This window comes from Salvelinus fontinalis, chromosome 1 (assembly GCF_029448725.1).
Source record: "Salvelinus fontinalis isolate EN_2023a chromosome 1, ASM2944872v1, whole genome shotgun sequence".
In the NCBI taxonomy this organism is placed as follows: Eukaryota; Metazoa; Chordata; class Actinopteri; order Salmoniformes; family Salmonidae; genus Salvelinus; species Salvelinus fontinalis.
The window spans coordinates 7,346,704-7,373,337 of record NC_074665.1 but is presented as its reverse complement, the minus strand read 5'-3'; the positions used below and the strand labels follow the sequence as shown (position 1 = coordinate 7,373,337).

Below are 26,634 nucleotides of genomic sequence, written 5' to 3'. Positions count from 1 at the left end.
TACAGCGGCCCGTTTCCCGGTCGTTTGTCTCTGGTAAGTGGAGCAGACAGGAACGTGGAAATGTCACGGGAGGGATACCATGATTGCTTTCGCTTTACAGTCGTCATTAAAGGAGAGCAAAGGTTTATTTTCTCTGCTGCGACAGTCTTGAGAAGTTTATTCATCGATCTGGAATGGTTGGGGCAGTGAGGTATTAGGAGGCTACTATAGGAACGCTCAGGAGAGAGAGAGGGAGGGAAATGTAGGGGGGGAAACTCATAGTGAGAGGGTGGAGATGGTCACAGTGAGAGAGTGAGATGGTCACAGTGAGAGAGTGAGATGGTCATAGTGAGAGAGTGGGGATGGTCACAGTGAGAGAGTGAGATGGTCACAGTTAGAGAGTGAGATGGTCATAGTGAGAGAGTGAGATGGTCATAGTGAGAGAGTGGGGATGGTCACAGTGAGAGAGTGAGATGGTCACAGTGAGAGAGTGAGATGGTCATAGTGAGAGAGTGAGATGGTCACAGTGAGAGAGTGAGATGGTCATAGTGAGAGAGTGAGATGGTCACAGTGAGAGAGTGAGATGGTCATAGTGAGAGAGTGAGATGGTCACAGTGAGAGAGTGAGATGGTCATAGTGAGAGAGTGAGATGGTCACAGTGAGAGAGTGAGATGGTCATAGTGAGAGAGTGGGGATGGTCATAGTGAGAGAGTGAGATGGTCACAGAAAGAGAGTGGGGATGGTCACAGTGAGAGAGTGAGAGGGTCATAGTGAGAGAGTGAGATGGTCACAGTGAGAGAGTGAGATGGTCATAGGGAGAGAGTGAGATGGTCACAGTGAGAAAGTGGGGATGGGAAATGGACAGGGGAAAGCGGGATACCTAGTCAGTTGTACAACTGAATACATTCAACTGAAATGTGTTTTCCGCATTTAACCCAACCCCTCTGAATCAGAGAGGTGCGGGGGGCTGCCTTAATCGACATCCAGGTCTTCGGCGCCCAGGTGGTCACAGTGAGAGAGTGGGGATGGTCACAGTGAGAAAGTGGGGATGGTCACAGTGAGAAAGTGCAGATGGTCACAGAAAGAGAGTGGGGATGGTCACAGTGAGAGAGTGGGATGGTCACAGTGAGAGAGTGCAGATGGTCACAGTGAGAGAGTGCAGATGGTCACAGTGAGAGATTGGAGATGGTCACAGTGAGAGATTGGGGATGGTCACAGTGAGAGAGTGGAGATGGTCACAGTGAGAGAGTGGGGATGGTCACAGTGAGAAAGTGCAGATGGTCACAGTGAGAGAGTGGAGATGGTCACAGTGAGAGAGTGGGGATGGTCACAGTGAGAAAGTGCAGATGGTCACAGTGAGAGAGTGCAGATGGTCACAGTGAGAGAATGGGGATGTCACAGTGAGAGAGTGGGGATGGTCACAGTGAGAGAGTGGGGATGTCACAGTGAGAGAGTGGGGATGGTCACAGTGAGAAAGTGGGGATGGTCACAGCGAGAGAATGGGGATGGTCACAGTGAGAGAGTGGGGATGGTCACAGTGAGAGAGTGGGGATGGTCACAGTGAGAGAGTGGAGATGGTCACAGTGAGAGAGTGGGGATGGTCACAGAAAGAGAGTGGGGATGGTCACAGTGAGAGAGTGGAGATGGTCACAGAAAGAGAGTGGGGATGGTCACAGTGAGAGATTGGGGGTGGTCACAGAAAGAGAGTGGGGGTGGTCACAGTGAGAGAGTGGAGATGGTCACAGAAAGAGAGTGGGGGTGGTCACAGTGAGAGAGTGGGGATGGTCACAGTGAGAGAGTGGGGATGGTCACAGTGAGAGATTGGGGATGGTCACAGTGAGAGAGTGGGGATGGTCACAGTGAGAGATTGGGGGTGGTCACAGTGAGAGAGTGGGGATGGTCACAGTGAGAGACTGCAGATGGTCACAGTGAGAGAGTGGGGATGGTCACAGTGAGAGAATGGGGATGTCACAGTGAGAGAGTGGGGATGGTCACAGTGAGAGAGTGGGGATGTCACAGTGAGAGAGTGGGGATGGTCACAGTGAGAAAGTGGGGATGGTCACAGCGAGAGAATGGGGATGGTCACAGTGAGAGAGTGGGGATGGTCACAGTGAGAGAGTGGGGATGGTCACAGTGAGAGAGTGGGGGTGGTCACAGTGAGAGAGTGGGGATGGTCACAGTGAGAAAGTGGGGGTGGTCACAGTGAGAGATTGGAGATGGTCACAGTGAGAGAGTGGGGATGGTCACAGTGAGAAAGTGCAGATGGTCACAGTGAGAGAGTGGAGATGGTCACAGTGAGAGAGTGGGGATGGTCACAGTGAGAGAGTGGGGATGGTCACAGTGAGAGATTGGGGGTGGTCACAGTGAGAGAGTGGGGATGGTCACAGTGAGAGAGTGGGGATGGTCACAGTAATTGAAAGGGAATAGTCACGTGGTAAGTGTTCATTATTTTAATTAATGAACAAACAAACCAGAAAACAACCACCCACAAACACAGGTGGGAAAAGGCTACCTAAGATTCTCAATCAGAGACAACGATAGACAGCTGCCTCTGATTGAGAACCATACCAGGCCAAACACATAGAAATACAAAACAAGGACAACATAGAACACCAGACATAGAATGCCCACCGTAACTCACGCCCTGACCAACCAAAACAGAGACATAAACAGAATCTCTACAGTCAGGACGTGACAGTCAGTTACATTGGCCTTCATACCTTTGTATGCACATGGTAACTACAGTGTAACTACAGTTTGGGTAGACTTTAAATCTACTTTCAAGAAAAGGAACCAGCATACACGACCACTGAAGTCCCTTGGGCCTGGAAAATGACCCCCAGACTTACAGTAATAATCAAATAAAACATGTATTTAACCTTTATTTAACTGAGCAAGTCAGTTAAGAACAAATTCTTATTTACAATGACAGCCTACCGCAGCTAAACCGTAACCCGGACGACACTGGGCCAATTGTGCGCTGCCCTATGAGACTCCCAATCACGGCCGGTTGTGATACAGTCTGGAATCGAACCAAGGTCTGTAGTGATGCCTCTAGCACTGAGATGCAGTGCCTTAGACCTCTGCACCACTCGGGAGCCTAAATGATCCTAACCAGCTGTCCCCTGGATCTGGGAGGGCTTTCTCCATCCAGACACACATGTGGATGGATGAAGAGCTGGGCTACGGGCCATGGGGCTATGGGCCATGGGGCTACGGGCCATGGGGCTATGGGCCATGGGGCAAGGATAGGGAACCACAAAACTGGATTACTGCTGGACCCTAATGTCCTGTGTCTCACAGCATAGCGTTTGTTAATTACATTAACCAAAGGCCTGCTGTGTGTGTGTGTGTGTGTGTGTGTGTGTGTGTGTGTGTGTGTGTGTGTGTGTGTGTGTGTGTGTGTGTGTGTGTGTGTGTGTGTGTGTGTGTGTGTGTGTGTGTGCGTGCGTGCGTGCGTGCGTGCGTGCGTGCGTGCGTGCGTGTGTGTGTGTGTGTGTGAGTATGTCATGGTTAGCTGAACACCCACTCCTCCTCCAAATGTGAAATATTCATGTTGAAAGCCACCCACCCCTCCCCTCCCTTCCCATACCTCCCTCCCTCCCTCCCTCTCTCCATCCCTCCCTCCCTCTCTTCCTCTTGCACCCGAATGTACAGAAGTGTTCAGCCATGATTGTTGCGGGGTAATTGTTACTTCCTAATTACAGTTTCCTGATTCAAATCCTCCTCAGAGCTATATGTTCACGTCCACACCAGTTCTGGAGACATCGGTGATGTCTGGGGTTGTAGTGTAAGGAATTCAATTTCAAAATAGGGGTTTTAATTTAACTTATTGAAGTTGAATTGAATTAGATTGATGGATTATATTGTTATGACATATACATGCACATAACAAACATATTATAGACTAATATAAAACACTGTACATAGCTGATAATATAACACTGTACATAGCTGATAATAAAACACTGTACATAGCTGATAATATAACACTGTACATAGCTGATAATATAACACTGTACATAGCTGATAATATAACACTGTACATGGCTGATAATATAACACTGTACATAGCTGATAATAAAACACTGTACATAGCTGATAATATAACACTGTACATAGCTGATAATATAACACTGTACATGGCTGATAATATAACACTGTACATAGCTGATAATATAACACTGTACATAGCTGATAATAAAACACTGTACATAGCTGATAATAAAACACTGTACATAGCTGATAATATAACACTGTACATAGCTGATAATATAACACTGTACATAGCTGATATTAAAACACTACATAGCTGATAATAAAACACTGTACATAGCTGATAATAAAACACTTGTTTTTTTTGTTGAGTCTTCTCACTTTAGTTTATTGTTTATTTCACTTGCTTTGGCAATGTAAACATGTTTCCCATGCCAATAAAGCCCCATTCAATTGAAGGGAGAGGGGGAGAGAGAGCGAGAGAGAGAGAAAGAGAGGGGAGAGAGAGAGAGAAATAGAGAGAGAGAAGGAGAAAGAGAGAGAGGGGAGAGAGAGAGAGAGAGAGAGGGAGAGAGGGAGAGTGTGAGCGAGAGAGAGAGAGAGGGGGGAGAGAGAGAGGGAGAGAGGGAGAGTGTGTGAGAGAGAGGGAGATGGAGAGAGTGTGAGAGAGAGAGAGAGGGGGGGAGAGTGTGTGGGAAAGAGAGAGAGAGGGAGAGAGGGAGAGTGTGTGAGAGAGAGAGATGGAGAGAGGGAGAGAGTGTGTGAGAGAGAGAGGGGGGGAGGGAGAGTGTGTGGGAGAGAGGGAGAGGGAGAGAGAAGGAGAGAAAGAGAGGGAGATGGAGGGAGGGAGAGAGTGAGAGGGAGAGAGGGAGAGAGGGAGAGAGGGAGGATTCTTACTGGGAGAAAACACATCTGTGTATCATCATATCTCGCTACGACACTCTGATTCAAATTGACCGGGCAAGACTAATTTAAATACATGAACTATTCATTAATTAAATAAAAAGGCCAGTTAGCCCCAGGGTCCTTTATAATAAAACACTGGGATGTACAGTTTATGCAAAAAAGCTAAGTTCCATGTGTTGGGCTTATTATGCTAATGCTGAATGACAAAATACATGTTCTCCTGCCTACAAATGGAGATTAGGGAGGACGCTGTCAGCAAGTTGTTTCCAGGGTACACAGACTCTCCTATTGCATGTTAAAACATATTGAAATATGAAAAGTATGAAAAAGAATGTATGCTCTCCACTGCTGTAAGTCCCTCTGGAGAAGAGTGTCTGCTAAATGACTGAAATGTAAATGTGAAATAATAATAATATGATGCTATTTGTCCTTTGTCTCATTGTCTATGTCTCATTGTCTATGTCTCATTGTCTATGTCTCATTGTCTATGTCTCATTGTCTATGTCTCATTGTCTATGTCTCATTGCCTGTCATGATAATAACCATGAGTTGTTTTAATGCTGTCTTCAGCTAAAGACCGGGGCCCCTACAAGTGTGAAATATGGCGGGTGTGGTATTCTGCTTTGTGGACTTTTGCTGTTTGTGCGTTTGTTATATTAAATCAATAGTCTGGTATATTCTGAAGAAAACACACACACACACAGAGAGAGAGAGAGAGAGGAGAGAGAGAGAGAGCGAGAGAGGAGAGAGAGAGACACACAGAGAGAGAGAGAGAGAGGAGAGAGAGAGACACACAGAGAGAGAGAGAGAGAGAGAGGAGAGAGAGAGACACACAGAGAGAGAGAGAGGAGAGAGAGAGAGAGAGAGAGAGAGAGAGAGAGAGAGAGAGAGAGAGAGAGAGAGAGAGAGAGAGAGAGAGAGAGAGAGAGAGAGAGAGAGAGTGCGTGGAACATACATTTCATCATACCAATTAGGATCTGGCTAAAAATACTTGAATCAGTCATAGAGCCCATTGCCCTTTATGGTTGTGAGGTCTGGGGTCCGCTCACCAACCAAGATTTCACAAAATGGGACAAACACCAAATTGAGACTCTGCATGCAGAATTCTGCAAAAATATCCTCAGTGTACAACGTAGAACACCAAATAATGCATGCAGAGCAGAATTAGGCCAATACCCACTAATTATCAAAATCCAGAAAAGAGACGTTAAATTCTACAACCACCTAAAAGGAAGCGATTCCCAAACCTTCCATAACAAAGCCATCACCTACAGAGAGATGAACCTGGAGAAGAGTCCCCTAAGCAAGCTGGTCCTAGGGCTCTGTTCACAAACACAAACACACCCCACAGAGCCCCAGGACAACAGCACAATTAGACCCAACCAAATCATGAGAAAACAAAAAGATAATTACTTGACACATTGGAAATAATTAACAAAAAAACAGAGCAAACTAGAATGCTATTTGGCCCTGAACAGAGAGTACACAGTGGCAGAATACCTGACCACTGTGACTGACCCAAACTTAAGGAAAGCTTTGACTATGTACAGACTCAGTGAGCATTGCCTTGCTATTGAGAAAGGCCGCCGTAGGCAGACATGGCTCTCAAGAGAAGACAGGCTATGTGCTCACTGCCCACAAAATGAGGTGGAAACTGAGCTGCACTTCCTAACCTCCTGCCCAATGTATGACCATATTAGAGACACATATTTCCCCCAGATTACACAGATCCACAAAGAATTCGAAAACAAATCCAATTTTGATAAACTCCCATATCTACTGGGTGAAATTCCACAGTGTGCCATCACAGCAGCAAGATTTGTGACCTGTTGTCACAAGAAAAGGGCAACCAGTGAAGAACAAACACCATTGTAAATACAACCCATATTTATGCTTATTTATTTTAACTTGTGTGCTTTAACCATTTGTACATTGTTACAACACTGTATATATATAATATGACATTTGTAATGTCTTTATTGTTTTGAAACTTCTGTATGTGTAATGTTTACTGTTAATTTGTATTGTTTGTTTCACTTTTGTGTATTGTCTACCTCACTTGCTTTGGCAATGTTAACACATGTTTCCCATGCCAATAAAGCCCCTTGAATTGAATTGAATTGAAATTGAATTGAGAGAGAGGAGAGAGAGAGACACACAGCGAGAGAGAGGAGAGAGAGAGAGAGACACACAGAGAGAGAGAGAGAGAGAGAGAGAGAGAGAGAGAGAGAGAGAGAGAGAGAGAGAGAGAGAGAGAGAGAGAGAGAGAGAGAACACATAAACATACCCATATCAATAAAACAGGGAAACAACAAAGGGATTAAGGAGGGGCACAACTATTTTTGGCAGCCCCTCAAAAAATGCGTGAGAGTTCTACGGCAGCGTTTACGTGTCATCTTGCAACGTGGCGCCCATAGTCATCTCGTGTTACAGACAGCCTGTGGACCAATGGCAGGGACACTAACAATGAGTGAGGTTGAACCAGCGCTGAAACCGAATACGTGAATGGTTGTACGTGAAGTAGGAAGCAGCCTCGCTAGGTTGAGCTCTGTTGTGTCCCGTGGTAACCAGCCGGGCATGTTTGAAACGAAAATACGACCTGGGGCGGGCTGTACTTGTCTGAAGTGACCTGTGTAATGTATTTAAATGCACCTAGACTTCACTGCAAGACTTGATGCTTGGATGCCGCGTTTCGGCAACATTGTTGCGCTCCTCAAAGTAAGAAAGTAGCCAGCTTGCGCTGTTTTATTTCGCCTCAGCAGACTTGTAACAAATTGGCTACATTTTTAGCAGCGGGCTAAATACGGCTTGCTACTTAGCTCACGTAGCTTCTCTCCGCAACAGCTGATCTGTCCTCAAACATCCTACTGATGGACGTGTACAGCTACGTGTGCGTTTTGCTCCTCTGCTCTTGTGTAGCGCTCGGTAAACCAACGCTAAGAAAAGAACGCGTCCACCACGACCCGTTAGAACTCATTAAGCAAGCCAACGAAGACAATCAGAGCTTCCAATTCGATCATGAGGCCTTTCTGGGAAAGGAGGACGCTACTACTTTCGACCAGCTTACCCCGGAGGAGAGCAAAGACAGGCTTGGGTAAGGTTCCCCTGCAAAGACTAGAGACACATGTGATACAATGCAGGGTCACTAAAGTGCAAAACTAGTTGAAAGACGACAGTTTATTCGGATCTCCTCAGTTCCATTATTCTCTGATAACGATTCACGTTGGTGTCTTTGCATCGCGAGGGTCTATATCTGGACAGCAAGCGATGGTGACGCAACCAACGTCTGGTCCGTAATGTGGGCTATTGTCACACATCTCCAAAGTTATGGGCCTTCTTAGTGGGTCGCATATTCCTGTTAATGTATTTCGTGTTATTTTGGCTTTGGGTTATTAAAATTTCACAACTCGCCCAAGTGGTGCCTGAGACATTTGCATGCCAGCAGACCCGCATGATATAACGGTACATTATTCCGCTTTTAAATGTAGAGCGAGTGCTATTCGCTCGCACACATTCCCCGGTCATATTATAATTGCAGAGTGTAGTTCTTAATTATGGATAATGCATTAAAGAAGCAAGAGGAGGTTTTGTGGTGTTGAGAGAGTTGGATAAAAGTTGAGGACCACGAACAGAATCTTGTTCGGGGGTTTTAAATGTGTGTTGGAACCCATGGAACGTGTCAACGGCACTGTCTCGGTGTGTTATTTCATACAGAGACCTGTCTAGCTTCCTGTAGTTCTGTTTCATCTTTGCCACTGCTCAAATTACATGTTGGCTCGATGTTACACACGTTGGCTGAAATGGGCCTAGGTTGTGTGGTTGGCGCTTCTCCCTGAGAATTCCCTTTCCTGAATCGCATTGAGTGGGAGGACCCTCTTAACATCACAACGTGGCAACCAAGATAGATATACCGAAGTTTACCCTAGTTGGTGGAAAGCTAACTTCCTAAATATAACACTCTCAATATTATTTAGGCACAAGTTCCTCCCAAAGCAAACATGTACCTCAATAGGTTGTTATTCTCTCATCGCTGGCTGACAGTATTTATGTACTGATAGTGTTGTTTTGCTAGAATGACTGCTTACTTATGCCCCTGAAGACATCAACTCATGTCTCGGTGACTTTTTCTAAAGGAAATATATGGTCCAGTATATTTAACTGCATCTATGTATGGCTGTGCATTCTAATGAAAGGAAATGCATGCTAGACTATAGTAGTGTTTGTGTGCCCTCTGTATCCCACAGTAAGATAGTGGAGCGGATAGACGCTGATGGAGATGGCTATGTCACCATCACTGAACTGAAGGCCTGGATCAAGCGGGTGCAGAAGCGTTACGTCTACGAGAACGTGGCCAAGGTGTGGACGGACTACGACCTCAACAAAGACAACAAGATCTCGTGGGATGAGTACAAGCAGGCTACCTATGGCTACTACCTGTGTAAGATATGATACGACCTGCTTATGACATGTTATGTCACATATGACCTGCTTATGACATGTTCTGTCAGATGACCTGCTTATGACATGTTCTGTCAGACATGATATGACCTGCTTATGACATGTTATGTCAGATATGATATGACCTGCTTATGACATGTTATGTCAGACATGATATGACCTGCTTATGACATGTTCTGTCAGATATGATATGACCTGCTTATGACATGTTATGTCAGACATGATATGACCTGCTTATGACGTGTTATGTCAGACATGATATGACCTGCTTATGACGTGTTCTGTCAGACATGATATGACCTGCTTATGACATGTTCTGTCAGACATGATATGACCTGCTTATGACATGTTATGTCAGACATGATATGACCTGCTTATGACATGTTCTGTCAGATATGATATGACCTGCTTATGACATGTTCTGTCAGATATGATATGACCTGCTTATGACATGTTCTGTCAGACATGATATGACCTGCTTATGACATGTTCTGTCAGACATGATATGACCTGCTTATGACATGTTCTGTCAGACATGATTTGACCTGCTTATGACATGTTATGTAGCTGTTATGACTGAGGATTCAAGCAAATCCTCACCTCCCTCCTCTCTGGTTGTCCGACCCATGGCCCCTCTCTCCTCTCTGGTTGTCCGACCCATGGCCCCTCTCTCCTCTCTGGTTGTCTGACCCATGGCCCCTCTCTCCTCTCTGGTTGTCCGACCCATGGCCCCTCTCTCCTCTCTGGTTGTCCGACCCATGGCCCCTCTCTCCTCTGGTTGTCCGACCCATGGCCCCTCTCTCCTCTCTGGTTGTCCGACCCATGGCCCCTCTCTCCTCTCTGGTTGTCCGACCCATGGCCCCTCTCTCCTCTCTGGTTGTCTGACCCATGGCCCCTCTCTCCTCTCTGGTTGTCTGACCCATGGCCCCTCTCTCCTCTCTGGTTGTCCGACCCATGGCCCCTCTCTCCTCTCTGGTTGTCCGACCCATGGCCCCTCTCTCCTCTCTGGTTGTCCGACCCATGGCCCCTCTCTCCTCTCTGGTTGTCCGACCCATGGCCCTACCTACCTAGTTATTTAAGTCAGCGTCTCTACTTCAGTTGTTTGAACACCACCCACTTGTTTGTCTTTCCTCCAAGCGAACCCAGAGGAGTTTGAAGAGGCCACAGACCAGTTCAGCTTTAAGAAGATGCTGCCCAGGGACCAGAGGAGATTTCAAACAGCTGATCTGAATGGAGACCTGGCAGCTGATAGAGAAGAGTTCACCTCCTTCCTCCACCCAGAGGAGTTTGACCACATGAAGGACATCGTGGTCCAGGTTAGTGTTCCAGATCTGCACTGAAATGTCTAGTGTTGGCCTGGATGCCAGCATGTTTTTGCTCCGTTAGCAGACATTAATTGGCTAATGCAGAAACTCTCACATGGGTTATGGTGGTGTATCAGTAGACGGAGAAACCGCAAACTCCACAGCAGCCTAGAAAACTGATTTGAGAACCTCTGATAACTTCTTCTGGATTAAGTTTAAACGAAACGTAGTAAATCAGGGCTGTATTTGAGAAGCAGCTTTAAAAGCTGAGTTATGTGAAGAGTTCAAAGCTGTATTGAAAACGTCTCATCGTACTCTATAGATGAGTTGACTGGCTTTCTGAAAATGTTTTCTAGTTCTTGGAACAGATGAGAGTTTCTGTGAAATGTGTTTTTGTCTGATGTCCCACTAGAAGTGCTCTGCATTCAGATCCCGCTCTCTAATGACACTTTACTCAGCCTGGAAACTCTGTGTAGATGTTTTGGAACGGGTCTAGTGGGACAAACCGACCCATGCCACTTAAATATAAAACTGACAGCGCTGAACAGTCGCGTGGCAACAAGGAGAAACTAATGCACTAGGCTTCTGTCTTCATAAAAACTGTAATACCCATTTGACAGAGTTAATTATTCATGGTCCATTTTTCAGAAATGTTTCTGGGTTGCTGCTTGGGCAGTGTTGTCTTCATTGATTGTGGTGATCACACCTTGTGGTTGTAGTCAATAGGGTCAGTCTTTCCAAGTAAGACCCAAGCCTTGACGTTAAGTCACATCCATGTTGTTATTATTGGGTAATATGACGTGCCTACTCCCTACCATAGTAGGCCCATAACCCATATACCACTCTAGTGTTGTAGAGGAGATGAACCCCTATACTACTGGTGTTGTAGAGGAGATGAACCTCTATACTACTGGTGTTGTAGAGGAGATGAACCCCTATACTACTGGTATTGTAGAGGAGATGAACCCCTATACTACTGGTGTTGTAGAGGAGATAAACCCCTATACTACTGGTGTTGTAGAGGAGATGAACCCCTATACTACTGGTGTTGTAGAGGAGATGAACCCCTATACTACTGGTGGACTAGAGGAGATGAACCCCTATACTACTGGTGGTGTAGAGGAGATGAACCCCTATACTACTGGTGGTGTAGAGGAGAGGAACCCCTATACTACTGGTTTTGTAGAGGAGATAAACCCCTATACTACTGGTGGTGTAGAGGAGATGAACCCCTATACTACTGGTGGTGTAGAGGAGATGAACCCCTATACTACTGGTGTTGTAGAGGAGATGAACCCCTATACTACTGGTGGTGTAGAGGAGATGAACCCCTATACTACTGGTGGTGTAGAGGAGATGAACCCCTATACTACTGGTATTGTAGAGGAGATGAACCCCTATACTACTGGTGTTGTAGAGGAGATGAACTCCTATACTACTGGTGTTGTAGAGGAGATGAACTCCTATACTACTGGTGTTGTAGAGGAGATGAACCCCTATACTACTGGTGTTGTAGAGGAGATGAACCCCTATACTACTGGTGTTGTAGAGGAGATGAACCCCTATACTACTGGTGTTGTAGAGGAGATTAACCCCTATACTACTGGTGGTGTAGAGGAGATGAACCCCTATACTACTGGTGTTGTAGAGGAGATGAACCCCTATACTACTGGTGTTGTAGAGGAGATGAACCCCTATACTACTGGTGTTGTAGAGGAGATGAACCCCTATACTACTGGTGTTGTAGAGGAGATGAACCCCTATACTACTGGTGTTGTAGAGGAGATGAACCCCTATACTACTGGTGGTGTAGAGGAGATGAACCCCTATACTACTGGTGGTGTAGAGGAGATGAACCCCTATACTACTGGTGTTGTAGAGGAGATGAACCCCTATAGTACTGGTGTTGTAGAGGAGATGAACCCCTATAGTACTGGTGTTGTAGAGGAGATGAACCCCTATACTACTGGTGGTGTAGAGGAGATGAACCCCTATACTACTGGTGGTGTAGAGGAGATGAACCCCTATACTACTGGTGGTGTAGAGGAGATGAACCCCTATACTACTGGTGTTGTAGAGGAGATGAACCCCTATACTACTGGTGTTGTAGAGGAGATGAACCCCTATACTACTGGTGTTGTAGAGGAGATGAACCCCTATACTACTGGTGTTGTAGAGGAGATGAACCCCTATACTACTGGCGGTGTAGAGGAGATGAACCCCTATACTACTGGCGTTGTAGAGGAGATGAACCCCTATACTACTGGCGGTGTAAAGGAGATGAACCCCTATACTACTGGTTTTGTAGAGGAGATGAACCCCTATACTACTGGCGATTTAGAGGAGATGAACCCCTATACTACTGGTGTTGTAGAGGAGATGAACCCCTATACTGCTGGTGTTGTAGAGGAGATGAACCCCTATACTACTGGTGTTGTAGAGGAGATGAACCCCTATACTACTGGTGGTGTAGAGGAGATGAACCCCTATACTACTGGCGTTGTAGAGGAGATGAACCCCTATACTACTGGCGGTGTAAAGGAGATGAACCCCTATACTACTGGTTTTGTAGAGGAGATGAACCCCTATACTACTGGCGATTTAGAGGAGATGAACCCCTACACTACTGGTGTTGTAGAGGAGATTAACCCCTATACTGCTGGTGTTGTAGAGGAGATGAACCCCTATACTACTGGTGGTGTAGAGGAGATGAACCCCTATACTACTGGTGTTGTAGAGGAGATGAACCCCTATACTACTGGTGTTGTAGAGGAGATGAACCCCTATACTACTGGCGTTGTAGAGGAGATGAACCCCTATACTACTGGTGGTCTAGAGGAGATGAACCCCTATACTACTGGCGGTGTAGAGGAGATGAACCCCTATACTACTGGTGTTGTAGAGGAGTTTTCCTGGATGAGTCCTGCTATGGAGAGGTCTATATTCATTATGTTGTATATTTTTAATAACACATGTTTATTATTAGTCATCCACTTCCCAGGGTCAGTGGTCTTTCATCTTTCAGTAGGCTTCAGCAGGGGCATGTATAACCTGCTTGAAGCATGGTGTGTGGGTGTGTGTGTGTGTGAAGCTATGTTGGCTGGTACGGGGGTGACTGCATTTTGACATACCGCTCTAATAACAACAGCTAAAGTTACAACTTTAAGCCTCGTTCACATTACCCATAAGCACTCTTGGCTTGCTTGACTTGCTACAAAGTTAGAGAAACAAGTTGAGGAAAAAGTGAAGAAACAAAACATGTTTTATCACCTGAAACAATATAGTTATCCTGTCTTGAATAAAAAGGTCACATTTTGCAACATCCCAAAATAAATGCTATCCCTGAGGAGAGACAGGGTGTCCTTCATCTTGCTTTACAAAACACTACACTGGTCCGTTCAGTAGCGGGGCAAGACTCCGTGAAGATGACGTACGGCGTAATGAAATACGTCACGATGTAAACGGGGCATTAGGGAGTCAGTCATGACATATCCTCTCTCTTAACTGCTACAACAGAGAGTCAGTCATGACATATCCTCTCTCTTAACTGCTACAACAGAGAGTCAGTCATGACATATCCTCTCTCTTAACTGCTACAACATTAGAGAGGCAGTCATGACATATCCTCTCTCTTAACTGCTACAACAGAGAGTCAGTCATGACATATCCTCTCTCTTAACTGCTACAACAGAGAGTCAGTCATGACATATCCTCTCTCTTAACTGCTACAACATTAGAGAGGCAGTCATGACATATCCTCTCTCTTAACTGCTACAACAGAGAGTCAGTCATGACATATCCTCTCTCTTAACTGCTACAACAGAGAGGCAGTCATGCAAATATAAGTTAAATCCCAAACGAGGGAACACAACGATTGTGCAGTGTTGACAAGATGAGTTGAGGCACTGTAAACATACCTAAGAGACTGTATAGGGATGGCTCACAACTTTTAAATCATCTACACCATGCAGTGCATTCACAAAGTATTCAGACCTTGACCTTTTCCACATTTTGTTACGTTACAGCCTTATTCTAAAATGGATTAAATAAAACATTTTCCTCATCAATCTACACACAATACACCATAATGACAAAGCAAAAATATATTTTTGGACATTTTAGCAAATGTATATTTAAAAAAAATAAACTGGTTCCTTATTTACATAAGTATTCAGACTCTTTACTATGAGACTCTAAATTGAGCTCAGGTGCATCTTGTTTCCATTGATGATCCTTGATGTTTCTACAACTTGATTGGAGTCCACCTGCGGTAAATTCAGTTGATTGGACATGATTTGGAAAGGCACACACCTGTCTATATAAGGTCCCACAGTTGACAGTGCATGTCAGAGCAAAAACCAAGCCATGAGGTGGAAGGAATTGTCCGTAGAGTTCCGAGACAGGATTGTGTCGAGGCACAGATCTGGGGAAGGGTACCAAAAAAATGTCTGCAGCATTGAAGATCCCCAAGAACACAGTGGCCTCCATCATTCTTAAATGAAAGAAGTTTGGAACCACCAAGACTCTTCCTAGAGCTGGCCACCCAGCCAAACTGATCAATCGGGGGAGAAGGGCCTTGGTCAAGGAGGTGACTAAGAACCCGATGGTCACTCTGACAGAGCTCCAGAGTTCCTCTTTGGAGATGGGAGAACCTTCCAGAAGGACAACCATCTCAGCAGCACTCCACCAATCATGCATTTATGGTTGAGTGGCCAGACGGAAGCCACTCCTCAGTAAAAGGCACATGAAAGCCTGCTTGGATTTTGCTAAAAGGCAAATGAGAAACAAGATTCTCTGGTCTGATGAAACCAAGATTGAACTCTTTGGCCTGAATGCCAAGTGTCACGTCTGGAGGAAACCTAGTACCATCCCTACGGTGAAGCTTGGTGGTGGCAGCATCATGCTGTGGGGATGTTTTTCAGCGGCAGTGACTGGGAGACTAGCCAGGATCGAAGGAAAGATGAACGGAGCAAAATGCAGAGAGAATCTTGATGAAAACCTGCTCCAGAGCGGACATCACTGGATCGAGGGTTCACCTTCCAACAGGACAACGACCCTAAGCACACAGCCAAGACAACGCAGGAGTGGCTTTGTGACAAGTCTCAGTGTTCTTGAGTGGCCCAGCCAGAGCCCGGACTTGAACCCGATCGAACATCTCTGGAGAGACCTGAAAATAGCTGTGTAGTGACTCTCCCAATCCAACCTGACAGAGCTTGAGAGAATCTACAGAGAAGAATGGGAGAAACTCCCCAAATACAGGTGTGCCAAGCTTGTAGCGGTCATACCCAACAAGACTTGAGGCTGTAATCGCTGACAAAGGTGCTTCAACAAAGTACTGAGTAAAGGGTCTGAATACTTATGTAAATGTGATATTTCAGTTTATTTTATTTTATTACATTTGCAAAATATTCTAAAAACCTGTTTTTGGTTTGTCATTATGGGTTATTGCCTGTAGATTGATGAGAGGAAAAAACGATTTAGTCCATTTTAGAATAAGGCTGTAAAGTAACAATGTGGAAGAAGTCAAGTGATTTGAATACTTTCCTAATGCACTGTATATTCAATCCATTCCTCCAGATAAACAGATGGTTAGATATATCTAAAATTACGCAAGTAAAGCAACCATAGATGGTTCTATAAGAAGTGTGTAAAATCTCATCTCTGAAAACAAACACACATCGTCTCTAATCCAGGCAGTTTGCTGATCATCAGCAGTGGCTCTGTAATCGTAGTGTCACTCTGCCAGCCCAGCTGTAAGCAGAGCCTCGTAGCTCGACTCATACTGCCTGGGGCTGTGTGTTTTATCTTTTATTACTGTCAGTAGTGAGAGCCCCACTGCTGTTGACCTCTGTGTCCCCCTTTTATGACATCATTGCCTGTGTTTGCGTGCAGGAGACTCTGGAGGACATTGATAAGAATGGAGACGGACATGTGGACGAGGATGAGTATATTGGTGAGTTGGGGAGGCGTGACTTGGGGTTGACACTGCATCAGAAGACTAACCCTTCATGAACACACAGGTTACAGGTCATTTTCACTCACTTCATTAAAAAAATTGTTTCATTTTTTTCCCTTCTCTTTTTTTAGCGGAATTTCCATTTTTATACACGAGGACAGGTCTAACCTCATTTTAATGCAATTTTTTTTTTTACCAATTTGTATAATTTTTTTCCTCCACAAACTATATCATGTTCTTATGGTATATTGGAAGTGTTTACAAGTTTTGGTGTTAGTATCCTCCTGGGTCTTCTAGACTAGAGGAAGAGTTCCTAACACAAGATATGTACAACCCCATGAGCTCAGTGACCTGATTAGGAATCAAAGGCCTGTTTGTTGGCTGCTTTGGGAAGCTCTGCTGTGACGCTGCAGTCTGCTGACTTAGTCTGTCTGCCTATTCAAGGATCTCACTGTTCATTTCTGGTTGCGTTTTTACAGGAATATCCACTTAGAAACTGCTTAGAAACATTACATAGCTTGCTTGTATACCGTTAGTTCTATATACCGGTAGTTTTGTTTATAGGTCCTTATAGTAAATGGCTTGTACAGGGAATGCAAATGAGCAGATGAACAAACAATGATTTCCAACATTTTTACTAATGGTTAACAAACTATTTCTTACGGTTTATAAACATACTTTCAAACAAAGTGTTCACTTTTTGACCTTCTTTGAGTATGTCATCCCATATGTTCCTGTGTCATTGCAGCGGACATGTTTTCCCATGAGGAGGGGGGTCCAGAACCAGACTGGGTCAGAACAGAGCGGGACCAGTTCTCTGACTTCCGGGACCTGAACAAGGACGGAAAGATGGACGTGGCAGAGATTCGCCACTGGATCCTGCCCCAGGACTACGATCACGCCATGGCAGAGGCCCGACACCTGGTCTACGAGTCAGACCAGGACAAGGTACTGATCCTGTAACCTAGTCTACAAGTCAGACCAGGACAAGGTACTGATCCTATAACCTAGTCTACGAGTCAGACTAGGACAAGGTACCCTATCCTATAACCTAGTCTACGAGTCAGACTAGGACAAGGTACTGATCCTATAACCTAGTCTACAAGTCAGACTAGGACAAGGTACTGATCCTATAACCTAGTCTACGAGTCAGACTAGGACAAGGTACTGATCCTATAACCTAGTCTACGAGTCAGACCAGGACAAGGTACTGATCCTATAACCTGGTCTACGAGTCAGACCAGGACAAGGTACTGATCCTATAACCTGGTCTACGAGTCAGACCAGGACAAGGTACTGATCCTATAACCTGGTCTACGAGTCAGACCAGGACAAGGTACTGATCCTATAACCTGGTCTACGAGTCAGACCAGGACAAGGTACTGATCCTATAACCTGGTCTACGAGTCAGACCAGGACAAGGTACTGATCCTATAACCTGGTCTACGAGTCAGACCAGGACAAGGTACTGATCCTATAACCTAGTCTACGAGTCAGACCAGGACAAGGTACTGATCCTATAACCTAGTCTACGAGTCAGACCAGGACAAGGTACTGATCCTATAACCTAGTCTACAAGTCAGACCAGGACAAGGTACTGATCCTATGACCTAGTCTACGAGTCGGACAAGGTACTGATCCTATAACCTAGTGTAACAGTATAACTTTAAACCGTCCCCTCGCCCCGACACGGGCGCGAACCAGGGACCCTCTGCACACATCGACAACAGTCGCCCACGAAGCAGCGTTACCCATCGCTCCACAAAAGCCACGGCCCTTGCAAAGCAAGGGGCAACACTACTTAAGTCTCAGAGCAAGGCTAGCTAGTTAGCGCGCACCCGCTAACTAGCTAGCCATTTCACATCCGTTACACTCACCCCCCTTTCAACCTCCTCCTTTTCCGCAGCAACCAGTGATCCGGGTCAACAGCATCAATGTAACAGTATAACTTTAAACCGTCCCCTCGCCCCGACACGGGCGCGAAGCAGGGACCCTCTGCACACATCAACAACGGTTGCCCACGAAGCACGGTCGTTACCCATCGCTCCACAAAGGCCGAGGCCCTTGCAAAGCAAGGGGCAACACTACTTAAGTCTCAGAGCAAGTGACGTAACTGATTGAAATGCTACTAGCGCGCACCCGCTAACTAGCTAGCCATTTCACATCCGTTACACTAGTCTACGAGTCAGACTAGGACAAGGTACTGATCCTATAACCTAGTCTACGAGTCAGACTAGGACAAGGTACTGATCCTATAACCTAGTCTACGAGTCAGACTAGGACAAGGTACTGATCCTATAACCTAGTCTACGAGTCAGACCAGGACAAGGTACTGATCCTATAACCTAGTCTACGAGTCAGACCAGGACAAGGTACTGATCCTATAACCTAGTCTACGAGTCAGACTAGGACAAGGTACTGATCCTATAACCTAGTCTACGAGTCAGACTAGGACAAGGTACCCTATCCTATAACCTAGTCTACGAGTCAGACTAGGACAAGGTACTGATCCTATAACCTAGTCTACGAGTCAGACTAAGACAAGGTACTGATCCTATAACCTAGTCTACGAGTCAGACCAGGACAAGGTACTGATCCTATAACCTAGTCTACGAGTCAGACTAGGACAAAGTACTGATCCTATAACCAAGTCTACGAGTCAGACCAGGACAAGGTACTGATCCTATAACCTAGTCTACGAGTCAGACTAGGACAAGGTACTGATCCTATAACCTAGTCTACGACTCAGACCAGGACAAGGTACTGATCCTATAACCTGGTCTACGAGTCAGACCAGGACAAGGTACTGATCCTATAACCTGGTCTACGAGTCAGACCAGGACAAGGTACTGATCCTATAACCTAGTCTACGAGTCAGACCAGGACAAGGTACTGATCCTATAACCTAGTCTACGAGTCAGACTAGGACAAGGTACTGATCCTATAACCTAGTCTACGAGTCTGACCGATATGATTCCAACGATTGTTTAAGTTTTCACTCTTTACCAATTTTCTGGCTGGTAATATTATGTGGGATAAAGAGCCTGAGTTCATACTTTTTTATCATGTCTTAGCTGTCAAAATGGAGGAATTGAATTTCAAGTGTTAGTTCTTTAGTAGTAGGAGATCTTCTAGACTCTATGTAAACCTGACTGGGTTCTCTCTCCTCAGGACACAATGCTGACCAAGGAGGAGATCCTGGAGAACTGGAACATGTTTGTAGGAAGTCAGGCCACCAACTATGGAGAAGACCTGACCAAGAACCATGATGAACTCTGAGCATAGTTTACTGTAGTTGTGTTTGTGGCAGGGCGGTCGGCCCTCAACTGAGCATCGTCAACCTCCACCACAAACTTGTCTGGTCCGCAGCCTTATCCTGCTAAATGTCATCAGTTGAACACAAACATAGTTCCAACACTGCAGTAACCCCCCCCCCGAGGGGAGGGGCCAAGGAATGGTCTGTTCCTACCACTGACGGTCGGGGTCCTCCTGAGCGGCTGGACCGGGTTTGGTCCTGTTTCTGACATTTAGGAACAGAGATTGACCTCACCCAACCTCTGTGCGACTGACGTTGATGTTGCTTATCAGCCAGACTCCCATCTGGCTTAGCGGCCTTTTACATCTCTATACACAGCCATCATCACATCACCATATTTCACCGTTTGATCATTTCACTTTTATATTGTCTTTTCTCCTTAAACCTTACATGATTTTAGCAGAGAGGAGAACATAGGGTTGATCGTCAGGAATATTTTTATTTGATTGTGGTTCCAATGTGAAAACAAAGCACAACCTAGAATACTTATTCTAATTCTATTTATTTAGTCCTTTACCTTGAGGAGGCGAAGAAGCCTGGGAGGTATAAGAGTTAGAGGTCAATGGGTGTTTAGAGTTTCTGAAGGCTGCCTACTTGTTGAACTTGTCATATCACTACACACTTTGTTTTTATACAGTGGACACAGATGTTGTTTTTGTTTTGCTGGCCAGTAAAGACTATTTTATAAATGAGATATTTTTTTAAATGCTCTTGGATTTGAGAGCTTCCTGTTGTAAAATGTTTTAGGATCTCTTACGAACACCCATCTTAATGAAATGCTCTTTGCACGCTTCTTTTCCCAATACAGTCTGTGAAAACATTCATTTTAATCACTTTTGCTTTGTTCGCTTGTTTATTTTATACACTTAAGGCCTGCCTGTGTAAAAATGTAATATGAGTTTCATGCAAAATAACCAGGCTATTGTCATGATGAAAATGTAAGTTTAGCCTTTTCATTGTTATGGAAATGGGTTTTTTGGAGTGATGTAAAATGACTTGAAATGCAGGAGAAGAGGGGTTCTAGAGTACTGTATGTGTCTCCTCCGTTACCTCAAAGCTGCTTCTCATATTGACACTATTGTTCACGTCGTAAGATAGGACTTCCTGTTAGATCACTTCCTCTTGTACCATGCCAATGTACTCCCTTGTGTATATTAATGTTTGAGAAAAAGAAACACATTTTCCCGTTCTTGTCTAGTTTGTAATTCTATGATGACCCACATCTTTTTCTTCTATGTACCTTGTTTTTCTCTATAAGAAGTGAAACCAAGGTTTTTCTCAAATGTATTTACAAAGCCCGTCTTACATCAGCTGATGCCACAAAGTGCTGTACAGAAACCAAGCCTAAAACCAGGAGCAGGACAAGCAATGCAGATGTAGAAGCGCGGTGGCTAGGAAAAACTCCATAGAAAGGCCAAAACCTAGGAAGAAACCTAGAGAGGAACCAGGCTATGAGGGGTGGCCAGTCCTCTTCTGGCTGTGCCGGGTGGAGATTATAACAGAACATGGCCAAGATGTTCAAATGTTCATAAATGACCAGCATGGTCAAATAATAATAATCACAGTAGTTGTCGAGGGTGCAACAGGTCAGCACCTCAGGAGTAAATGTCAGTTGGCTTTTCATAGCCGATCATTAAGAGTATCTCTACCGCTCCTGCTGTCTCTAGAGAGTTGAAAACAGCAGGTCTGGGACAGGTAGCACGTCCGGTGAACAGGTCAGGGTTCCATAGCCGCAGGCAGAACAGTTGAAACTGGAGCAGCAGCACGGCCAGGTGGACTGGGGACGGCAAGGAGTCATCATGCCAGGTAGTCCTGAGACATGGTCCTAGGGCTCAGGTCCTCCGAGAGAAAGAAAGAAAGAATTAGAGAGATTATACTTAAATTCACACAGGACACCGGATAAGACAGGAGAAATACTCCAGATATAACAGACTGACCCTAGCCCCCCGACACATAAACTACTGCAGCATAAATACTGGAGGCTGAGACAGGAGGGGTCAGGAGACACTGTGGCCCCATCCAATGATGTCCCCAGACAGGGCCAAACAGGCAGGATATAACCCCACTCACTTTGCCAAAGCACAGCCCCCACACCACTAGAGGGATATCTTCAACCACCAACTTACCATCCTGAGACAAGGCCAAGTATAGCCCACAAAGATCTCCGCCACGACACAACCCAAGGAGGGCGCCAACCCAGACAGGAAGATCTGCTGTTACAAGTTGTTCCATATAGGTCTCTGCTAAGCTCAGTTGTAGGATTGGTACCTCTTGTTTGAGTTTAGGGCCTGGGAAAGGGTACAGTCATGAACACAGTCTGGCAGAGAGCTGGAGAGACCCTCACTCTCACGCTATTTTCTTTCTCTCCTCTTGTTCTTAGTCTTGCTCTCACGCGTTCTATTTCTCTCTGACACATGAGAGCACTCAGCACAGCTGTGGATCAGAGCTTAACAAGTCATTCTATTGTCCTGGATGACTCAAACAGCCTGTCATTTCCCACCATTACAGCTACTGGAGGTCTGTTAAGACCCCTAGCCTGTAACTACAGGTGTACCTGTTAAATATCCATCCTTGTGTGTGAGACCGACCAGCTTACTGGCTGCTACTGCTTGGCTACAGGCCAAACTGTCCACAGGGCCACTGACTTGCTAATTGATTTTCCACTACAGGTTGCTAAAGTGTGTGTGTGTGTGTGTGTGTGTGTGTGTGTGTGTGTGTGTGTGTGTGTGTGTGTGTGTGTGTGTGTGTGTGTTTATATACACACTAGCACTAGTGTGCTTGCCGGTTCGTTGGCATGCCTCCACTAATGTTTGTACATCTGTCTATTTGACTGAGTGAGTGTTAAAACACGAGGCATACGGGTATTCTGTTGACACTGTCACTGACTAATTGAAACACACACACACACACACACACACACACACACACACACACACACACACACACACACACACACACACACACTGTTAGCAGGGATCGGGTGAATGTGACTACAGTCGCTCCTGGCTGTTCCAGTGGAACTCTCCAATGTAACTGAGAAAGCCACCCAGCCTGGTCTGTCCCCTCTGTCCTCTCATGTGGAATCTACGGGGGGATACATGTGTGTCCGTTAGCATGACAAGTGGAGCGGGACCAATGTGATGAAGCTCATTAGGAGCTAGAGATGGCTGTGTACTGTGTGTGTTAGGCTGTCGTTCTGTTTTAATAGAGGGCCGTGTTGCAGATTCTATGGAACGTCATAGAAGAAGAGGTCATCTTGTACGCTAGCATTTCTTACCAGGCACTCTGGAATGGGGATAAGGAACCGAATGTCTTTGAGGTGGTTTAATATTGTGGAAGCTAGGTGTCTCGAGGGGGCGGTTTAGTTTCATATTGTGGAAGCTAGGTGGAAGCGAGGTGGCGCTTTAGTTTAATATTGTGGAAGCTAGGTGTCTCGAGGTGGTGGTTTAGTTTCATATTGTGGAAGCTAGGTGGAAGCGAGGTGGAGCTTTAGTTTCATATTATGGAAGCTAGGTGGAAGCGAGGTGGTGGTTTAGTTTCATATTGTGGAAGCGAGGTGGTGGTTTAGTTTCATATTGTGGAAGCTAGGTGGAAGCGAGGTGGAGCTTTAGTTTCATATTATGGAAGCTAGGTGGAAGCGAGGTGGCGGTTTAGTTTCATATTGTGGAAGCTAGGTGGAAGCGAGGTGGTGGTTTAGTTTCATATTGTGGAAGCTAGGTGGAAGCGAGGTGGCGGTTTAGTTTCATATTGTGGTAGTTAGGTGACACGGTTAGTTTAATATTGTGGTAGTTAGGTGACATGGTTAGTTTAATATTGTGGTAGCTAGGTGATGGTTTAGTTTAATATTGTGGTAGCTAGGTGACGTGGTTAGTTTAATATTGTGGTAGCTAGGTGATAGTTTAGTTTAATATTGTGGTAGCTAGGTGATGTGGTTAGTTTAATATTGTGGTAGCTAGGTGACATGGTTAGTTTAATGTTGTGGTAGCTAGGTGATGGTTTAGTTTAATATTGTGGTAGCTTTGTGATGGTTTAGTTTAATATTGTGGTAGCTAGGTGATGGTTTAGTTTAATATTGTGGTAGCTAGGTGATGTGGTTAGTTTAATATTGTGGTAGATAGGTGACACGGTTAGTTTAATATTGTGGTAGCTAGGTGATGGTTTAGTTTAATATTGTGGTAGCTAGGTGATGTGGTTAGTTTAATATTGTGGTAGCTAGATGACATGGTTAGTTTAATGTTGTGGTAGCTAGGTGATGGTTTAGTTTAATATTGTGGTAGCTAGGTGATGGTTTAGTTTAATACTGTGGTAGCTAGGTGATGGTTTAGTTTAATATTGTGGTAGCTAGGTGATGTGGTTAGTTTAATATTGTGGTAGCTAGGTGACATGGTTAGTTTAATGTTGTGGTAGCTAGGTGATGGTTTAGTTTAATATTGTGGTAGCTAGGTGATGTGGTTAGTTTAATATTGTGGTAGCTAGGTGACATGGTTAGTTTAATGTTGTGGTAGCTAGGTGTCTCGAGGTGGTGGTTTAGTTTCATATTGTGGAAGCTAGGTGGAAGCGAGGTGGAGCTTTAGTTTCATATTGTGGAAGCTAGGTGGAAGCTAGGTGTCTCGAGGTGGTGGTTTAGTTTCATATTGTGGAAGCTAGGTGGAAGCGAGGTGGAGCTTTAGTTTCATATTGTGGAAGCTAGGTGGAAGCTAGGTGTCTCGAGGTGGTGGTTTAGTTTCATATTGTGGAAGCTAGGTGGAAGCGAGGTGGAGCTTTAGTTTCATATTATGGATGCTAGGTGGAAGCTAGGTGTCTCGAGGTGGTGGTTTAGTTTCATATTGTGGAAGTTAGGTGGAAGTGAGGTGGAGCTTTAGTTTCATATTATGGAAGCTAGGTGGAAGCGAGGTGGTGGTTTAGTTTCATATTGTGGAAGCTAGGTGGAAGCGAGGTGGAGCTTTAGTTTCATATTGTGGAAGCTAGGTGGAAGCGAGGTGGAGCTTTAGTTTCATATTATGGAAGCTAGGTGTCTCGAGGGGGCGGTTTAGTTTCATATTGTGGAAGCTAGGTGGAAGCGAGGTGGTGGTTTAGTTTCATATTGTGGAAGCTAGGTGGAAGCGAGGTGGTGGTTTAGTTTCATATTGTGGAAGCTAGGTGGAAGCAAGGTGGCGGTTTAGTTTCATATTGTGGTAGTTAGGTGACACGGTTAGTTTAATATTGTGGTAGCTAGGTGACGTGGTTAGTTTAATATTGTGGTAGCTAGGTGATGGTTTAGTTTAATATTGTGGTAGCTAGGTGACGCCATTAGTTTAATATTGTGGTAGCTAGGTGATGTGGTTAGTTTAATATTGTGTGTGTGTGTGTGTGTGTGTGTGTGAGGTTCTTTGGTAGATTCACATGTTTCTTTGTACGCTCACCTCACAGTTATGTTTAACAGCCTACTGTTTGAAAGAAGTCCCTAATCATTCACTGTGTGTGTGTGTGTGTGTGTGTGCGTGTGCGTGTGCGCGTGCGTGTGCGCGTGTGTGTGTGTACAAAAATGCTCTCAGAGGGCTCTCATATAAGTGTCTTTATGGAACAGCCCCTCTCCAGTGATGATAATGAGCCCTGTGGAGGAGGGGGGTATTGGGCATATTAATGCTGTCAGCCCCTCAAACTCACAAGCACACACACATTTTTGCACATACACACACACACACAAAGTAAGCCTACACCATACCACTGAGACAATGGTGGTGTTTAATAAGAAACTGTAGGCCTTTAGATTTGGGGCGAGGGCCAACCAAAGCAGTAACAAAAGGCCTTTAGATTTGGGGCGAGGGCCAAATAAAGCAGTAACAAAACAGTCCAATGCAAATAAACCAGTGGAAGACACATCAGAAAGCCTGACTGAAAATGTGTCTTGAGTCTATAACAATATTATATTCCTCCCTCACCATTAGCCACCAATCCTCCATTCCTCTCCTGTCTTCTCCAGATATCTCTATTTCTTCCCTCTCTCCATCTATTCTCATCTTTTTCTCCTCTCTACCAGGCTGTAGATACCAAAGCCCAGGGTTGTGTTTCTGATGGTCTGTTGTGGCTCATATGATCCTTCGTCTACTAAGGTTTTCATAACAGACCATTATCCTGAACAGAGGTCTAGAACTACCAAGGTGTTCATAACAGACCATTATCCTGAACAGAGGTCTAGAACTACCAAGGTGTTCATAACAGACCATTATCCTGAACAGAGGTCTAGAACTACCAAGGTGTTCATAACAGACCGTTATCCTGAACAGAGGTCTGGAACTACCAAGGTGTTCATAACAGACCGTTATCCTGAACAGAGGTCTAGAACTACCAAGGTGTTCATAACAGACCGTTATCCTGAACAGAGGTCTGGAACTACCAAGGTGTTCATAACAGACCATTATCCTGAACAGAGGTCTAGAACTACCAAGGTGTTCATAACAGACCATTATCCTGAACAGAGGTCTAGAACTACCAAGGTGTTCATAACAGACCGTTATCCTGAACAGAGGTCTGGAACTACCAAGGTGTTCATAACAGACCATTATCCTGAACAGAGGTCTAGAACTACCAAGGTGTTCATAACAGACCATTATCCTGAACAGAGGTCTAGAACTACCAAGGTGTTCATAACAGACCATTATCCTGAACAGAGGTCTAGAACTACCAAGGTGTTCATAACAGACCGTTATCCTGAACAGAGGTCTAGAACTACCAAGGTG

The 26,634-nt window shown here is 45.1% G+C and overlaps 1 protein-coding gene across 3 annotated transcripts in view; it reads left to right on the top strand.

Annotated features, from left to right (window-relative positions):
• The window catches only part of rcn1 (reticulocalbin 1, EF-hand calcium binding domain), a 39,992-nt gene extending 18,888 nt beyond the window's left edge, over positions 1–21,104 (top strand). The window contains exons 3-8 of one of the 3 annotated variants that reach the window (XM_055862319.1): positions 1–33; positions 9,126–9,319; positions 10,477–10,655; positions 16,536–16,596; positions 17,348–17,547; positions 19,771–21,104. The exon at positions 1–33 is cut by the window's left edge and continues 71 nt beyond it. In XM_055862319.1, coding sequence (XP_055718294.1) covers positions 1–33; positions 9,126–9,319; positions 10,477–10,655; positions 16,536–16,596; positions 17,348–17,547; positions 19,771–19,878 — 775 coding nt within the window. In that variant the 3' untranslated portion in view covers positions 19,879–21,104. Of the gene's footprint in view, positions 34–7,303; positions 7,976–9,125; positions 9,320–10,476; positions 10,656–16,535; positions 16,597–17,347; positions 17,548–19,770 lie in introns of those variants that run through there. The other 2 variants (XM_055862423.1, XM_055862371.1) reach the window with 2 other exon arrangements.
• The last annotated feature ends 5,530 nt before the right edge of the window (positions 21,105–26,634 follow it).